At 36.7% G+C, this 19,083-nt stretch overlaps 2 protein-coding genes across 2 annotated transcripts; one reads left to right on the top strand and one right to left on the bottom strand.

Annotated features, from left to right (window-relative positions):
* Window positions 1-274: 274 nt before the first annotated feature.
* LOC141901429 (mitochondrial genome maintenance exonuclease 1-like) lies at window positions 275-2,255 on the top strand. Its single transcript, XM_074788690.1, has 5 exons — window positions 275-365; window positions 485-701; window positions 1,340-1,472; window positions 1,815-1,960; window positions 2,243-2,255. The coding sequence occupies exons 1-5, from the start codon at window positions 275-277 to the stop codon at window positions 2,253-2,255; spliced, it is 600 nt and encodes a 199-aa protein (XP_074644791.1).
* On the bottom strand, window positions 2,034-18,708 carry LOC141901350 (cysteine-rich motor neuron 1 protein-like). The gene is made up of 15 exons (XM_074788580.1): window positions 18,328-18,708; window positions 14,429-14,683; window positions 14,033-14,147; window positions 12,596-12,720; window positions 10,763-10,951; window positions 10,031-10,136; window positions 9,956-9,999; window positions 9,667-9,783; window positions 8,694-8,954; window positions 5,767-5,994; window positions 5,086-5,298; window positions 4,734-4,952; window positions 4,123-4,308; window positions 3,590-3,637; window positions 2,034-3,076 (listed from the first exon to the last, which is right to left on the bottom strand). Exons 1-15 carry the CDS (start codon window positions 18,623-18,625, stop codon window positions 2,709-2,711), a joined length of 2,772 nt encoding a protein of 923 aa, XP_074644681.1. The 5' UTR covers window positions 18,626-18,708; the 3' UTR covers window positions 2,034-2,708.
* Window positions 18,709-19,083: the final 375 nt, after the last annotated feature.

Below are 19,083 nucleotides of genomic sequence, written 5' to 3'. Positions count from 1 at the left end.
GACAGAATCAACTCAGAACAGTAAGAAACAACTGAATCATGAACAGAATGATTTAAGTCATTTGCTTTTAGGGATTAAGGATAACAATATTAATGCATCGCCAGTGTCTCCAAATAGAGATTTTATGTGCAAATTGAATTTGGACTTTTTGAAAACGATTGAGAGTGTACCATTAGCACCCGGAACTCAGGCTTTTTACTTGCCATCTGACAGTTCAGAGGATCACTATTTGGTTTATAGACGTCCGAGTGTTTCTAAAATCCTCGATATAACGATGCCTCCAGAAGCTAGGGCGGCGTTAGAGAGATGGAAAATGAATCAAATAAGTATTTTAGGATTGGACGGCTTTAACAAAATGCAAATGGGTAAATATCTACATGTGGTAATATAAATTCTCGATTTTTCATTCAATAGACAGGACAAGACAAAAGTGTCCATGCTTCAATGTTTCTCCAAAAAATCATCGATCGCTTGATAATTTCAGAAACTCTCGCACGTGGAAAGAATTTGCATTCAGCCATTCAAGCATTATTCAGTGGCCAACGGGAAGCAGAGCTAGATATTTCTGAAGAACTGTCTCCGTATTGGAATAGTTTGCAACATGTATTTATGGAAGCTCGTAGTGTGAAGCATTTAGAAGGATACGTCATCCATCCTACCTTACACTATGCAGGATATTTTGATTGCATTGCCTACTACAAGTAAGTGCATTTGTATGTAAGCTATATGTATTGATCTATAATTGTTTAGAAAACTTAAAGAATGCACATACAAATCCATAGGGGACTGATAAGTTAATTAAGTCCAGTTTTGTAGGGTGAAGGGTACTTACTTGGCAGTAGGTCAGCAGAGGTTTTGGAATTTTCGATATGTTCGAAAATTTTACCTGGGCTCTGTTGTACAGTCGTTTCTTAATTCCAACAGTGTCCCTATGTTATCCATATAGGAAAAGCTAACTGGCCAAGTGGATTAGTTCTATTGATTTACTGGTTAGCATGCTTGCTTACCATGTACGAGGCGAGGGTCCGAACCCCAGTGGATGCATGTAATTTCACTGTCACCTCTTAATCATTGTTCTTAGATCATGTTAAGTTGGCTTTTGTCTCCTGTGTTAAACTTAAAAACCAATCTCTATGTAGCCTGCGACACTAGTTTTCTTATTTTCGATGTATGCTCTTTTTAATGTACTTGTCATATATGCTGAGCTGTGGGTGAACAAAATGTTTTTTCTTCATGTACCTAGACAGCCTTATGTGCAAGCCCCGGTACAGCATTGTGTATCCAGCTCACGCTATGGCCCTGATTTTCATTTTGTGTATTCTAATATCTTTTGTTACAGAGATAAACTTTGTTTAATCGACTGGAAAACATCCACTAAACAGAAACCATATTTGTCATCAACATTTGATAATCCTCTACAGCTTGCTGCTTATGCCGGGGCTGTTAATAGCGATTCACGTTATAATCTTCAGGTAAACACCTCTTAACTTCTTGCTACATGAAAATACGTTATCAAAGTAGCATATATGTATCAAGAGTGGATACAGGGACCAAGGTTGAATAGTCACATATCCTTCCTAAATGAGTACCGACATTAATATTGTACATTCAGTCCCAGTTCCATATAAGTGAAATCAAATATATTTTAATCTAATTCAAAATTAGAGGGTAATTCCATTTCATATGGATTTGCCTTGTCGATTTTACCCACTTCAACTTCAGCTGAGGGACTTGTCAGAGACACATCTATGAAAATATGTAGTCTGTGAGGTTCTGTATATGATGAGAGTTCTGTTATATATTCATTCCCTCAGATAAAAGAGTGCTTGTTAGTTATCGCGTATGCTGACGGGTCTCCAGCGCATGCACACTTGATCTCGGAGAAGAAATTGCAGAAGTACTGGGAGAAATGGCTTCAACGAGTGAGGGAACATTGGCAACTCGTGATTCCAGAAAGAAGGTAGGGCAAGTTATGCAATCCTATTCAAAGCTTATCCGGTTTCGAAATATGGCAAAATAAGCAAACGTTATCATTTACATGAATGTGTTTTTATTGAAGAAACGTTTTTCTATTTACATAAGAATTTGTTGAATGTATGATACGTAAACGTTATCATGATTATATGAATTATCACTAAACATTATTCATTGAAACCTCAAACAAGATTTCGGCTACAATAACTGCCATTATCAGACAGTTAGACTACAATTAGATCTGATGATGTCTTGAACAATTTTTTAGGCTGAAAACATGATACCTTGTTTCTATTTTCTGTTGAGCATAAAAGTTGACCCGGCCACCTATCTGCCCTGTACATTACTCTTTTCAAAATCATGATCAAGCTAACCACTACAGACCCAACAGCTATAGAAATGAACTGATTGCCAATTATATTGCAGTTTACAAAATGACTTGGCTGATTAAGAGAAACGAGGCATCATTTTTTAGCCTTATCTATGCATAATGTCAAAGATTCATAAGATGAACAATCAATTCTTAGTGTGGGGCTTTGATGATTGATGATTGTGTTTTATGATAAAATACCAGCCAAGACGGTTTTTAGCATTGGAGATAAAGAAAAATATTTTGATGTATGTCCGGAGCTTGGCAAGGTTAGCTATAGATATCATTTTTACATTCTTTTTAGTACAAATATCTGAATTTATCAAAGTACCGCCATCAATTCAGCTCAATCTTCGCCTTTTATTTACACATCGTCGAACTTACTTTTCGATTTGTCATTTTTCGAATATTTCACATCCAAATCGCCTAAGCTTATTTTGCAATAACTGTTCGTATTATTAGCGTCTTTATCACCGTTCAGTATAGGATCGGTTCCTTGTAAGTGCAAATTCGTCGATTTCGGCGGGCGTCCGAGTAAACTCCGCGATTGGTGGTTGTGAGTTTTCTGCGTCGTCAAGTGATTGTGATTCAAAAATTTGATATTTTGCTTGACGAAGCAGTTGTCCCGTCGTGCGAGTCTCGTCACTAGTATGACGATGAGCACCATTAGTATGATGATAACCGACACGAGAATCGATACCATCGTAATATGAAGCTGATCAGATATTCCCCCTGAAAAAATTGTGATGGTAATAGTAATAATATGTAGAGAATCCCACAATAATAATGAAAAGAAATAAGTCCAAAAAGTCTGAAAGCAGGTGACCGTTAGGATATAGTCGAAAACGTTTGAATAAACTATTAGCTGAAAGAAACATTTTCAGACTTTATATTATTCTTTTTTTTTCATTATTATTGTAGGATTCTCTACGGATATAGGTTTTTTTTAGCTATGATTAATGACACGGTATTAATCTTGAATTGGATGGTAGATGGCACATTTCTGGACTTGTTTTGAAAGGGCATGCTACAAACTATGTAGCTGGGTTATTATCCAAAGTAACAAACTGCAAAATGCGGACATGGTATAGAAAAATATTCATTCAAAGGGACTATTTTCGTGGTCTATAAACTATCTCCTAGATTCGCCTCTATGATCAAAGTTTATGAAAAGAAGAGCATTTTATGGGTGCAAAGGAATGTAGCTATGTAGTATGATTGGAAATGAGCGTTGTTTCTACTAACCATGTTTTTCAATGCCTGTGATGTTTCCGTTCACTTTGTAATGTTCACCTGTGTAAATATAGGTATCTATTAGACTTCCTTTCTTTGAAATGCAGTTTTTCTTGTGTAAAGCATTAAGCCCGCAGTGCACTAGTGACAAGTTCGCCGCAACAGGTGCCGTGCAATTTATCAGCAATATTGAAGGTGAAAACTGTTTCCCGCAAACTAGCTTTGCACCTTCCACTATTGTAGCTACAGTGTGTAGTTGGTGCTAGGGGCTGGAAATATTTTCAGCATCAATGTCGCCAATAAAATGCTGCAGCGTATTAGTTGCAGTGTTATGTGGCATACTTGTCACTTATGTGCGGCTGGCTTTATTCATTAATCTGTGTTAGGATTTCAGCCACACTGATGCATTTAAAGCATAGAACTTTGATTTGAGTTCTATGATTTAAAGCTAGTCGGCCCCGGTGCTTTTCTGGTTTGCTTGACTTACAACCCCTTTGTCATTCTATTAACGTTTAAAGCTATATTGTATGAAACGAAAATGTTACCAGTGCAGACTGGACAGCAGTGTCCCGGCTTCTCGACCAACAATTTGCAGTTCGGCGGCGTGCAAACTTTGTGCGTGCATGTGACGTGTTTAGCGTGGCATCGGCAAACGGTGCATTTATCGACGATCCAAACTTCACCGTCCCCGAATACATCGCGCCCGTCAAAGCAGCTATTCCAGTCTTCTTCTTAACACATGAAAAATCATTGATTTGTTGATAATACATTACAATCCTCTGTTCTAAAGTTTGTGAGTAGGATTTTACTATTGATTGTCAAAAATTTGTACATTTGAAGTTGTAGACCTAGGATTAGTATATCAATACACCAAGTGCCGGTTTTATAGACTAGTATTACCATTAACGCGGGGGTCAATTCTTTTTCAATTGAATTAGCCCCGGAGTCTAAAACCAACTTAGTTCTGTAGCCAATCTAACAACTGAAGACCAGTCTTAAGATCTAAGACCACTTTTGGACTTAAGCCATGACTGTGCAACTGGCCTCTGGGTTACAGGTAATACCATTCTATAAAACTGGCCCCTAGACATTTTAGTTTAAGTGGGACCTACCGGTAGTTTTAAGTAGGTCACTGTCGTTTGATTTGTCCACTTACCTATACAATGAGGACAACACTGGCCTTTTTTGAGGACAGAATTTTTGCAGTTCGACTGTTTACAGGATTGTGTATAACAGTGTATCTGACCGTGGCGACAGGTACAACTCTGGCATGGGTTTGATTTCCAAATTTCACCATGTTCATGAAGCTGATGGACTTTTGAGTAACATGGGGTTCCAGGCATTGGTAAGAATGCTCCCAAGTTTGGATCTTCCTCTGAAAAATTCATGTAAATGAGAAATGACTTATTGTCGATTAAAGTGTGACCTGATCTAGCCCTTTGTCCTGCCCTGAACTTTTTCCCAGTTACTGGGTTAATGAATTTCTAGAAATCCAATTCGACGCTTACCTGTGCAAGAAAGACAACATTTCCCTTTGATGGTAACAGGCTTCTGACATAGAACTGGCGGGCATGTCTCAACATCACACATCGTGTTACCGCGATGGCAGACGCAATACGTACATGTATCCATCATCCAGGCTTCTCCCTCTGTATAGTGTTTATTTCCAGAGATGGAGACACAGATTTGTTCTTTTCTAGTGAGAAGAGGTCCTTTTTCAGCTGAAAGATAAGACTTAATCTAAATTCAAAGCATAATCTTGACATGTTGCAATTTTTCTCAATATTCGAGATAGAATTTTCAATACAAATTCGTTATTAAAAAGCAGATGAATTTCACGGGTATTCACGGGCAAATTATGCGTTGTTGATGAGGGCTTACACTTTTTAAACCCAATCAGTAGTTAGAAGACTTAACCCTCTCAGTGCTTACCCAAAAGTGCTGGGGATAATTTGAAAATTTTGAAATCCACCCGTGCATTAAATAACAGGCATACCACACCACATCTACACCACAGCACAGTGTATTGTTAGTTACTAATATTTCACTGTGTTTGACAGGTGCTGCCATCTTTCATTAGAGATAAAAACCATTAACGTGAATACACCATAGTGCGGTGTACTAACAAAGTTTATCACCGACTTATACACCGCACTGTGGTGTAGATGCATTGAGAAGGTTGATCTTACCTGGACAAGACGGGCAGCAGTCTCGTGGTTTCACAATCGGTTGGTCACACTGCAGCGCTGGACAGTGGATGAGAGCGCACATTTCTAATCCATTGTAACAGAAACAATGTCGACATCCGTCAAACCATGACTCTCCGTCTTCAAATATGTCTTCGCCATCAGCTGCTATACACGGCTGCCTGGTAATCGGAATGATTTCTGTAGTGTTACTGCCTTGTTCTTTCGGATCTTGATGGTTAGATGGAAAAATATGAAAACGAACCCGATAGATTACAAATAGATTACAGTTAAGTTTACACGGGGAAAGATTAACTCTTGAGTCAAGACTAATATATTACAGAAGAACGATAACTCGAAGTCTGTTAGATTCATGATTAGGGCTAACATGCAGGCAATATAATGCTATATAGATTACCATTTTGCCAAAGTAAGGAAACCGTATATTCGTAAATATTGATGATAGAAGAGAGATGTTAAGTCGATATGTCCAATAATAATCTCCTAAGTATATACCAGTATACGATTATCATAATTAATGCAGATGGGTTCCGTGGAATTTTGAGATGGAACTGATACTGAAAGATACCGCAGCGTGAATCTACCCGATTAGTAATGAATATATACTGTAATAAGCCATTTTAAAGTTGCTAGTCGCCATGTTGTTTTGGTACTTTCGTCCTGCATTGTTGGGTCGTTTTTTCGCTTTTTTTCAAAACTATTCGTGATGCATGTTTTATTGTATTTCACCGGTTATTTGATGGATTTTGACAGCTTTTTGGCAACATTCAAACCGAATGATTCTCTAATTTTCACTTATATGAAATTAATTTCTCAAATTTGCAACAATGTGATGAGAGCGCGATATAGAAAAAGATCTTTGTGGAAGATGCGTTATTACTAAAAGTATATATATATATATTTTGTGGTGAACAAAAATAGACAGACATGGACTAAACCGCAAAAATGTTAAGTACTCAACCACGATATATACCAGGTATTCATTACAACATAATTAAATACACTACTTGTACTATTGTTATATATATGTATATATAAATCACATTCATTATCACACTTGCATTTCCACACATGTATTGACATAGAAAATTTTAGAAAAAATCCAAGTATCCATGAATGAATGTTTAGTGTATTACGTATATCCGGATTGTATATCAATCCTGTTACATGTTGCAAATGTGTAGAATCTATAATGAGAAGCATGCTTTAACTCGAAATCATGGAATTTTATTTAAAAAAAGCTAAAAATCAGGGATAGGTCAGGGAAAATTTGTTGAGATTGCTAGATCGCACGGTAAATTAAAACGGTTTCTGTCTATGTTTTACTTATTTGACTGTTTGTTGATTGATTGGATTCTTAGCTGAAAACCAACCTCGCATGTCAGGGAATAGTCAGGGCCGGAAAAGTCAGGGAAAAAGCAAGTCAAATATAAGTGGCTACCCTGTTTTTTCCCCATTCTACCACCCATTTTCACTTGGAAAAATATCAATTTTTATTTGGGAGCCCCATATCGTCACTGTTTATGCACCCCCAGTTATGAATATGATATTGAAATTTTCCACAAGGTTTTCACATCACATGGGTCGATCCACAGCTGTAGATTGAGGGAATTACGACTCCAAAAGGGCGGGAAATCGTTTATTCTAGGGAACAGCCATTATTATCAAAAACGTGCATTATTCTAAGCCATTCGGAATTATCTTAGATAAAAAAACAGGGTCTAATTTCCGGTAGGCGGGAAAAGGATGGTGAAATAATAATTTCTCAGAGTAAAAATAGTCGAACTAGGGCAACGTGAGAGAAACTTTTAAGAATACCCTGCATATGATTTAGTCTAGATGAAACTGGCATCGAAGTATTTCATTTTTGCTCGTTATTGATTCCAACACGGATTTGTCCCTCTTCAAGTTATGATGTTTCCACTTCGATGTTCGAAAGAATTTCGTTTATTTCGATTCATAGATCGGATTACGTCGAATCTCTGACCCCTAATTAGGTAGACCGGGGCGCTTCGCATCTACGGTTACCCGATTCATTGTTTTTAAATTCGAGATTAAATTCCGCCGCGGTTTCGAATGCGAAATTCTCCACGCGTTTCAGATAGTTCCGGTTAGGTTTCAGAACATCAATAAAACTTTATTCTAAAAGGTAAACAGGGAACCGCGCTTAAATCACGCAGTTCTTCCTTTGAAATTGATCGGCGTCTGCTCCGGTGGTTGGGGATGTTTTTTAGCTGCGAACGCAACGTGTTCGGCACATTATTGACTTATATACATACCAACGAAAATAGGTGTATTTTTGATACCGGCTATAAACAAATACGTTTTTTGTAAAAGGTATACTGTACAAGCTTACCAGTTACTTGACTCGTCCTTGCTACGAAATGTTTTTAAATGGAAAATTTTTTTTAAATCTTATGTTCTTCATGGTTAATACCAGCCATCGAAGGTGGATCAATCAATTGAGATAAATCAGTTAAAGTCAGATCTTCGAATGTTTCATAACTACCGCAAACATCAACAGACTTACTGATTTACACATGTATAAATTATAAAGCATGTAAAAGATTATATATTTTTAACAATATAATTTAATCTCTTAATAAGAGATATACATGCTCACTTGGCAGGCAGTTTTAGGTTTTGTCAATGAATCGTTTAGATTGTTGTATTTTAAAGGCAATAATGAATGGGTTTTTCATAGGATATATGATCAAATTTGTTTTCTTGGATCTTGGATCATCACTTGAACAAGTCTTGAATCATTTCAAATAAGACTTATATCTATGAAAGTCTTTAATTTAAGCTGCAAGTCTAAAAGGCTCTGAAAGCTTCTCAAAGTGTTTGAATTAAAGTGGTCAGTGATGTTACGGGCATTGTTTTTCTATACCAATACATAGTAAGTTTACCTATACATTTGCAAATTGAGCAGCCATCTTTGTTTTGCGTGTATCCCATCGGACAATGTTGCTGACAAACGAATGGTGGACACGGATTGCAGTGGCAGGTCAAGCAGCCGTTTGACTCGGACTTGTAGCCGTACGTGCAATGTTTATTACAGGAGCTGATGTTCGAACATTCGTAAGGACCTTCCTTACAACGGCACAGTTCCGCATTATTCAGGTTTTCATCTACTTCGAAGCCATACGGACATTCTAGGCTGCAGTTTTCTGGGGGAAAAAAGTGTGAAGAAATTGAAGGAAAGAATTGAGAAATTTTTGGTTTACACAACGAATGTCATTTACACAATGAATCCAAATTAAGTACAAAAAATAGTACAGGGTTCATCGTTCCCATGACCAATTTCATTTAAGGACTTTCAAGGACTCATTTGCCTCTGATTCAAGGACTTTCCCTATACACTTGATTTCAGGTTTTTTGTAATAGGTCACAAGATTTCCAATTTACATTGGGTTGGGTCTATCCATCAGACTAGTAAACTAGACCAAGAAATACCATGATCTGATGAACTGTACACCTTAGCTGATATGCGACCAGAACCTTCAAATTGTAAACACGTGGTGATGTGATGCCATTCCAGGACCGTGACTATGATTTAAGCATTTTAGAACCTACTCCATGATATTGAAGGCCTTGAATTACCATCTTAGGACTTTCAAGCACCGCTATGAACCCTGATAGTGTTTATCATTAATAGTTGATAGCTTCATTCATGAATATCATCTATGCAATTATTGCATAGGCTGTGACTGAATTATATGTTATTTTATGGACTTGCTTAATAAGCTCTGTCAATATTGCTCTTGCTACTACTGGATGGGCACTTGCTGATTTATTAATTCTGAGCAATCTAACTAACTGTTTATTGGCAGGGAATGAGTCACAGAAAAAGTGATGAAATTGATGAATTGCGGATCGTACCAGGTCTGCACTGACATACTGCACAACCCTGACTGTTTTCCATATATCCATGCAGGCACACCTCTGTACACTTGTCCAACGATGTACATAAATCCGGAACGCTGATAATGCTCAAATCTGTAAATAAAATTCCGTGCAATCTTGGCTCATTCTTTATGGGATGGTAGAAAACATCTATTTTTTTGTCATGAAAAAATCCATGCGTTTCATCTATGCGAATGATTTATGTTCGTTGGCAGAAGAACTGTTCGTCGTGGTTACATGTTTCTCCGCCAATCATTTTACTTACTGATGCATACCATCACAAATTGGACAGCATTCGCCGTCGATCCATTTCGGGTACAAGCATTGTGCCGAACACCACGTCGATTGGCAAAAAGCTTCGCCGTCCAAACAGCGACATGTCGTGCAGGAATCTTCTTTCCAAGTTTCCCCATTTTTCCATGTGCTTCCAGATTTCGATGTACATCCTATAGCAGAAACAGTCTTATAGTTTTCAGAAATAGTTCATTCAGGTAACTTGTAAGAGGGTTTATTCAACCCCTGACTACTCCCGACTTTGGACGAGATTATCACCAAGAAACCATCAGTATTTGAGATGAAAATATCCTATTAGTCTCAAATTTCCGAGGCCTTCAAATTATATACCAGTGCTCTCCATATGCCGGAATTCTAAAGGGGCTGCATTCATTGTTAAGTGTATGACATTGTGGCTGCGAAAGTAGCAAGGCTTTCGATCCCCATACTCTATTTTTCAAATTAGTTCAATATGTTTCAAAATAATTATCAGCATTGATAGAATATTGACATCCACTCTTGTAGGGACAGCAGATATTCTATAAGGGGTAACTGATTTTCAGAGGGTGGATGTAAAAATGAAAGGGGTGACCGCGCCTCTGAAACCTGTTGTGGAGAACACTGATAGACCCATCTATATATTGGCCGAGCCTACAAACTTCGTTTACATCGAACAACTAAGTTTATACCCGAGACAAAAGAATGCGTTTTTAAAACAGAAGGCAAACCGAAAAATTTCTAAACATACGGCATCTTTCCTATCGATTAATCACTTACGAAATTTAGCGTACTTATTCACCTTTGCATACTGGGCAACAGCTGTCATTTCGTACTTCCATCCAACTACACGATGAACTTGTGGCCGAACAGGATTCAGTTTGGCAGCGTAATCCTCCGTTTTTACACGTGCATAATGTACATCTATCCGTATAGATATTGTCTCCTTCGTTTATGATGATGCCATCGCGTTCACAGTTCGTTGATATGTCTGTAAAAGAGAACATAAGGTTCATATTCACATCTACCATCGGTATCATCTTTTTTAGTTTTCTGGTGCTGTCCATTTTGCTGGATTGAGATTTAAGTTGATCTTGGACTTCTCTGAAACTGGGCCACTGGGCCACTGGGCCCACAGGATCTTGTCATATCAGGACTACAATTCTAGCTCATATTGGTCCTAATTAGACATTTTCACATAAATAACATTTTATTTGTGATCTTTATCGAAAATAGTCTATTTGAAATAATAAACTATGAAATTTGAGTCGAACCGTTTTTGGGCTCCTGGACCCTAGGTCGGGGTTTAGGGTAGAATGATTGCTTTTGCCATATAGATGATGGGATATGGCTAGAAAAGATTTATACCTTGTTTCTCCTTTCTGCTGAGCTTGAAAGTTGACCCGACCGGCCGCCAAACTACCCGCTACATTACCTTTTAAAAAATCATGATCACGCTGACTGTAGCAGACCCGACAGTCATAGAAATGAACTAATCTCAAATTTCATCGCAGTTTACTAAATGAGGCGGAGGATTGAAGAAACAAGGCATCATTTTCTAGCCTAAACAACTAAATCGAAATGATTTAGCTCACGACGAAACTTTCCACACCTATCAGAATGAAATTGATTATCTCTATAGTGTCTAGATTCTAATGAAATTTAGTTGAACTTTGTACAGTTGTGTACTACTGTACTTCGAAAAGAGAAACGTTAAATCTAATGGCCTCTTATCAAGCAGTTTAGCGCGAATAAGTTGCAGTTCAGGTTACATGTGAAAAAATAATGGGATGATCGTCTTCTAGACTTCTCGCTGTTCGGGAGTTGTTTACTACGTTCTAAACAAGTCTTTCGCTCAAAACATATTTAGATGATAATCTTGATAGCGAGTTTAAGAACAAGTTGACTGAGCATCCATCATGCATTTAAGAAGAACGCCTGCCTCACCAACATGTATATACTTTTTTAGAATTTCAATGATTTTTCTTGTCAGCGGCAAATCTAAAATCACATGGTCCATGGGCCGGTGTTTTGGTTTCATGTTGTAGGGTCATGTATGATTTACGAACTGGAATTATCTAGACAATTTTTCTTTTATATTTCGAATATCAAAGTTCACTTTGACTTTCAGTTTTTTTGACCAGTTATAACTTAATTCCTTACCATTACTCATCTACAATGTAGAAATTACATTATTTTAAGAAATAAGCTCTTAACCCTTTCAGTGCGTCTACACCGCATTGCAGTGTATAAATCCGTGATGAATTTTGCTAGTACACCGCACTGCGGTGTATTAATGTAATAATGGTATTCTCGTCATTCAACACACTAGGTTGGAATTTTTCAAAATTTTCAAATTATCTCCAGCACTATAGGCTATTAATAAACCAGCACTAAAAGGGTTAAGGTTACACCACCTTCAAAATCCTCTAATAGTTGCAGTGTTAAGACTCGCCTCATTGGTAAATTTTTTTAACTCGACTTGAAATGTGTTTTTTTTTCTACTTACAGGTGTGCTGTAGAAGATATAGAACAACAACAATGATGAGAAATTCCACTCTGTTTATGTTCTAAGTAAGAATAAAGATGATAAAAGTAGCGTGAAAACTGAGTAATGAGCAGGTGAACGACTTACTGGTTCTACATTCTGTGATACCACAACAATGCCCCGGTTCTACCAGTGGAGGTATTACCTCGATTCGTAACTCGTCCTCCTTGCATATCACTGCCACGCAGTTTGATTGTTTTTCGCATTTACAACTGAAAAAAAAGATTAACTTGAATTATCATTAGTGATGAAACACTATGTCCTGGATGCCCTTTTTCACAGAAAAATTGGCCCCTGATTGGCTTCTCGATAATTAGGCCCAGGTCTTGAGAAAATTGACACTGACCGTGAATATGTACATGTATAAGTAAGCATCTCCTGATGAACAATTTATTTAATGTTTATAGTAAAAAACATTCTGTTTTATGTTGATGTTTTATTTACCTAGGATATTTTTATTTACACACATAGACCCCAGGTATCGGCTTGTAGTTTAGCAAACCCTTTGATTATGCATTTCCAATACGGGGTGATCTCTGGTTATTGAATCAGAACAGGTTAACAGAATAAACACCGGCTGAATTTCATTTGAGAAAGCTTAGACAAGCATAGAAGTTCAGTCAGTAATAATCATTAGAATATTGATACCGGTACTCTACTGCTAGCGAAATGCTTCAAAGCTCTTTTCCAGTTCAACTTTTACTTCCTTGATTTGGTCAATATTCTGTCAAGAATGCTGAAATGTGAAATTAAACGCTCAAGAGGAAAAAATGTGTCATTTACCGCTGTATATGTACGCAAACGTCGATATATATGAACTAATTAACATGGATAAATAAATTACTGCCTCAGATATGACATGCTGTCGAATCATAAGTGCTCACCGCTCAAATGCTGTGATGTTGCGTATAAAAAAGTATACCTAGTTTAGTAGCTTTCATTGTGTTATTTGTTAACATAGATAGTCCTCTTTGACTGATCCAATGGTCTTCTGGCTCAAATATAAGTCCCTAAGGATGATATTATGTCTCCCTGTGCATTATAGTATTCTAGTTGTAAGATAACTAACTATCAAAAAGGTGTGCCAACTAGGCAGCCACTCCTTTCATTTTTGCATCCACAGCTCTGAAAATCAGCCTTAAAAATATCTTCTGTCCCCACCAGAGTGGATATCGATATTCTAAATAATACTGATAATTGCTTTGAAAATATATTGAGCTTATGTAAAAAGTAGAAGCTTACACCAAAATGAGCTTAATTAACTGTGTTTTTTGGGGTATCGAAAGCTTTGTTACTTCAGCGGCCACAATGTCATGAACTTAACTAAGAATGTGTCCTCTAAAAATTTCCAGCATATGGAGAACACTGAATACATATGCATTTTCAACAGTAATTTGAAGAAAGGTCCAAATGCCATTGCCTGGGGGAATACAAGTTCCTAGACTTGTTTGATGTTATTCTGTTTTTGTTATTATTGAAGACATGTATTTTTGCATTTGGACAATACAGTTTTTGTAAATTTACCCGTGAACAATTTCGCAGCACCCATCATCTGACACGGTGTTTGGTAATTCGACGCTGTCTGCGGGACACTCGGTTTCTTCGTTTTCGGGGCACTTCACATGGTCGCATTTATCTCCTAAACATATGATGCAAAAATATCATTGAAAATGTCAGAAATGTTTGAAAGAAATACCGATTAGTGTACTTTTTTGTCTAGTTTTGATCGGTTACTCTTCAGAAACGTTATCTTTGAATAGACCCTCTTCAACAAACAAACCAGTTACTCTGGAGGCTATTGGAGTATCAATTTCCAGTAGATGAAAGAGCATTTTTTTCTGAAATTCCCCTACTTAAATGAATGCATGTCAAGTATTGGCGTACACCTGAAAAGAAGTGGAAATCAAATACTAAACTCACCCATTTTCCTACATTCGCTAATATCACAGCAATTTCCCGATTCACCCGTTCCGTTTTTCGTGATGATCTTTTCGTAACCATTCGTGCAATTGTGCTGCTCTAAACAGGGTTTACAGACGCAACGCGGAGGGCTCGGGCAACAGGAGCCGTCTGGAATGTTTCCACCATGGACTAAGGAATCTTCGGGACAAACCGGAGAAAATACCACTCGGCATTTTATATGCGCACAGCGCTCTTTTTGTGAGCTCTCAGATTCTGAAAATATCGGATGAATGATTTAATTTTCATGATAATTGTTTGGCTAAAAGCGGGGTCGTTTCAACGTTGTAGCTTATAGAATCACTAGCTCCTAGGGCAACTACAATACTGTCACCCTGATATAAGTCACACATTTTATGATAACATATATCTACAATTTCATAACAAGATGTTCGCAATATTTTATATCTCTTACTACATGAAATACTTAATAATAATCGAAATAATAATAATATTAATATGATATTACTAAATAAAGTATTATTATTATTATTTTGATTATTATTAAGTATTTCATGTAGTAAGAGATTTAGAATATTACGAACATCTCGTAATGAAATTGTAGATATATATGATTATAAAACGTGTGGCTTTTATCAGGGTGACAATAGTCCTTTAGGGACACCTTTTATTTGAAAATTTTGACGATTTCCAGCTGAGAAACTAGGTTAAATCTATCGAAAATACCCGGATTACTTCATCCCTCTTCTAGCGCGAAAAAAATAGTTGGAAAAGTACTTCAGAAAATTACGCCAGTCCGAAAAGAATTAAAGAATTTACAATGTTGTTTCTAGGAATCGCTTAATCGATTCTCGACTCGGTATCAAATGTACAATTCTCTGAAATTTGGAGCGCATGAAATTCGGGTGTAACGTAGGAATGTTGAAATGTAACACCGGTGTATACATTGGATTCATCATCATGACCATCCTTTATCGAGCTTGAATGTTAGAAATGCAAATTCCCTCGAAATGGTAAAAAAAACGATTTTGAGATGATAGCTAAGGATATTCAATTTCCGGCAGTAAGAGCAGTAATTAATAGCCTTTTGTCAGCGCGTAAGAATGGAAGGAATCTCTTCTGCTCGCACTTTTCCATTCATCGGCGGCAATATGAGCGAGCGCGTAGTTTATTCATCCGGAAAACATCTCATTCACATGCTGTATTTTTAGCTTGCGTTGAAAAATTATAAATGATAACCAACCTTGTACAACAAACTCTAAAATAAACAGGATAACAAGTGCGCTAGTTCGTTTAGTTGTTGTATCATAAATACGGCTGACGTTTAGAGAAAAATAGAAAACTCGATGCTTTGATGTCCGAGATAAAAGGTTTGTCATTTTTACGGCGTGACAATCGAGCAAACACAGTAGTAGAAACTACTTCGCGATGAATAATGAACGGGCAATAATGATATAGCGTGGTTTATTTTTTCCTTCGTGAAAATTTCTACGAGCAAAATAAAACGCTACTTCGTGCAAGAAGAAATGAACACTCATTTACGGAATGAAAAGTCAAACGAAATGACAACCTGCCATGTTCACGAAACAACCTCTTAATGGCTATTAGTTAAAGAGTCTTGAACGCTTTCAAATGCTTATCTGAAGTTTCTCTTCGGCTTACATGCGCATGAAAATTGTAAGATTTTCAGGAGTTCCACAGTTGAAACTTAGATTTCGTCTTTTTCGTCGTAATAAGCTTTTATAACGATCATATTAGCAAGGGTTTCGATATTTAGCAGTTCCAGTATGTTGATTTTGTGTTATCGGCCTATTTAGATTCGGAATCATATAAATGATGTCTAGACTCAACACTAGAATCTTTATTAAACCCGAATTAATTTGTACCAGCCGAACTAGATGTTATTATACTTTTACAGGGGTTCAGTCGGTAAAAGATTCTGATTATGCAATCATTGATTCATTATCGGGGAAACACTCTCATTTCCTTATGTCGATTCCGATAATGCGTTGTTAACAATGTCAGGAATTTTGATCTGTATTTACTCCTCGTTGTCACAATAATTATCTGCTGTGATTATTAAGGCAATTATTGCTTGTGGAAATATTGTTATAAGTGTTCACTTATATGGATATCTGTGAACGCATACTAGATAATATGTTACATAATAATCTATACTGTGTACTGTGAATATATTATTTGTTTTTTTCATGAAATTCTGTAACTTCTCGATATGAGGATAGCACAGTTGTCAATGTTTAAATGGTCCGCATTAATTTTGATATTCATTAGTCCAAGTAAAAAAGAATATACGATTTTAAGAATGAGATTACATTTATCAATGAAGATGGATTAGTGTTTGATTTTTAATGGTTATGTCAAGCTTGTGTAAGTCAGACTATGTGACAAAATAGGTACGGCAAAATGTGGTCAACTGAGAAATAGTGCACGCATTCATATAAGTAGGGGAGTAGAGCAATAGTAATTTAAGGATTTTTTTGGAGAACTCTGATGAAAATTTTAAACTTTTACCCGCCCATTTCAGATTAATTGCTCCCTTTTGTTTGATATAAGTTTAGCTTTTTTTCTGTGTACAAGGGAACGTGTTTCAAGAAAAAATAACAAATGTTTAATTTTGAATATGATTACTCGAATGTAATTTACTTTAGTTTAGTATTTTTGCGATTAAATATTTGTCAGATTTAGGGGTGTTTTTTACTTCCGATCAAATTTAGAGATTAGAATTTATTAGGAACATGAATGAGAAAATTCTTAACCTCATTATTTTGGCCGATTTGCTCCGATTAAGGCAGATCCAACTAATGCAAATTTTTCTGTGAATTACAGTGTATAAACTCTGTCTTTACTGAGTAGCATTATTGGTCTGTAAACATATTTCACCGGGTTGCTACAAAGTACGAATTGAAAACCGGATATAAAATGACTTGAGCAGTTGCCTAAGTGGACAACCATCTCGTTGTACACTAGACTCTTCACAAAAGATTTAGTTTATGTGTCTCATGTAGATCAAAGCTATAAGAGCATCGTGCCGATGCTATTGTAAATTTTTTGTGCACATTGTTGCGTTACGCGTCTTTGAAAAAAAGACATCAAAAGAACGAAAGTGAAACACTGCTGTGACTCTCACTTTTATCTTAATGATGCTTTGTCTTCGAGATATTTGTTATGGCACTCGGCCAGATTACCACGTATAATGTAGCCTAATTTTTTCTCATTACGAATTCCTTCCTGTATGCGAAATACGTTATTTTTTTCCTACTTCTCATGAAGAATTTTGTAACAGAACAGTTTTGTATTATTTCTTATTTGAAAAAATGCTTTTTTGTAATAAAATTACAAGAATATTTTCCTATTAACTAATAATGATCTATTGTCTTTTTTAGTTGTCTATGGAAAAATCCTAATTCAATAATTTTCCCAATCAGCAGCTGAGATGAATATGATCGGAATTAGTTCATCAATTTGATGAAATCAGTATAAACTACAGGGCGGCCACTTGCCATGGAAAAAGATAGGGTTTCTTTACTTACAAAAAGTCAGGGAATTTTGTAAAAAAAAGCTAAAAATCATAGAAATTTGATGAAAATTGCTAGATCGTGCGTAAAATCAAACAGTTTTCGTCTTACATCTTACGTATTTGACTGTGACAATTGATTGGATTCTTAGCAGATCAAGACAGGAAAACAATGTGCATGTCAGGAAATAGTCAGCAAAAAAAGCAAGTCAAATGAAAGTGAAAAAATAGAAGTTTGTTTTGTTTTAGCATGCGCACCAAAAATGGCAGTTTCATCAATAAGCTGATGTTGGCCATAAACTGGCTGAAGTCGAAGTGGCCCGCCCTGAACTAAAATTTCGTGACTTTTCCATACTAGACCTACCTTTATCAATCTTCCTACAAATACCACCATTTTCAAATCCATCTTCGTATGTACAACGCAACGAATGGTTACAATGTCCGAAAATTCCGAAGTGTCCTCCGCAGGTTTCGTTCTCTTGCCGTGCGCATTCAGAGCAACAGGCACAAAAATCCAACGTTACTCCACCGGGACAATCGACCGGTTCAACGCATTTCAGCTCGTCACACGCTTCTGGACATGTAAATCCGTCAATGTTGAAATATAAACCACTAATTGTTACGACGAGAAGAAAATATCCCAAAGTCGTCGACAGTTTCATTTTTTATTCGAAGTTTATCGTAAGATGTCAAAAAAATCTATCTTAAAACTAGTTGGAGTCGGGGTCGAGCGCATGGTAGACTGCTTCATATCTCTGCCAGTCTTGTTTGCTTTCATGTTGAAACAAGAATGATTGCTTCATAAGAATGCGAGCCTCAAAACATTAGTTTTGCTTTGTAGAGCGTGCAATTATTCCTAGATGGCAGCAGCTGCAGCCCACAGACTTCATACACACACACCACACAAACCAATACCAAGGTGGCCACTTACCTGGCAATCAGGGAAATGTCAGGAAAGTTTCATTTCTCTAAAAAAAAATGGGGAATAGTCTGGAAATTTGATAAAAAAGCTGAACAAATCAGGGAAATTTGTGAAGATAGCTAGATTGCGCATTAGCAGATGGATTCGAGGAAAGAATTGCGCATGTCAGGGAAAAAGCAAATCAAAGAAAAATGGCCA

Source organism: Tubulanus polymorphus, chromosome 1 (genome assembly GCF_964204645.1).
Source record: "Tubulanus polymorphus chromosome 1, tnTubPoly1.2, whole genome shotgun sequence".
Lineage (NCBI taxonomy): Eukaryota > Metazoa > Nemertea > Palaeonemertea > Tubulaniformes > Tubulanidae > Tubulanus > Tubulanus polymorphus.
The sequence above is the reverse complement of the archived record's forward strand: the minus strand, read 5'-3'. Positions and strand labels throughout refer to the sequence as shown.

Bases quoted from the DNA above. Each gene is read 5' to 3' on its own strand.
- LOC141901350 (XM_074788580.1), bottom strand. From the start codon at position 18,625: ATGAAACTGTCGACGACTTTGGGATATTTTCTTCTCGTCGTAACAATT. The intron at 14,148-14,428 runs GTGAGTTTAGTA...TCATATGTTTAG, and splicing joins TAGCGAATGTAGGAAAATGG to GAGATAAATGCGACCATGTG. The intron at 4,309-4,733 runs GTAAGTGGACAA...TCATGTGTTAAG, and splicing joins GTGTTGTCCTCATTGTATAG to AAGAAGACTGGAATAGCTGC.
- LOC141901429 (XM_074788690.1), top strand. From the start codon at position 275: ATGCCTCCAGAAGCTAGGGCGGCGTTAGAGAGATGGAAAATGAATCAA. The intron at 366-484 runs GTAAATATCTAC...TGATAATTTCAG, and splicing joins CTTTAACAAAATGCAAATGG to AAACTCTCGCACGTGGAAAG. The intron at 1,473-1,814 runs GTAAACACCTCT...TCATTCCCTCAG, and splicing joins ATTCACGTTATAATCTTCAG to ATAAAAGAGTGCTTGTTAGT.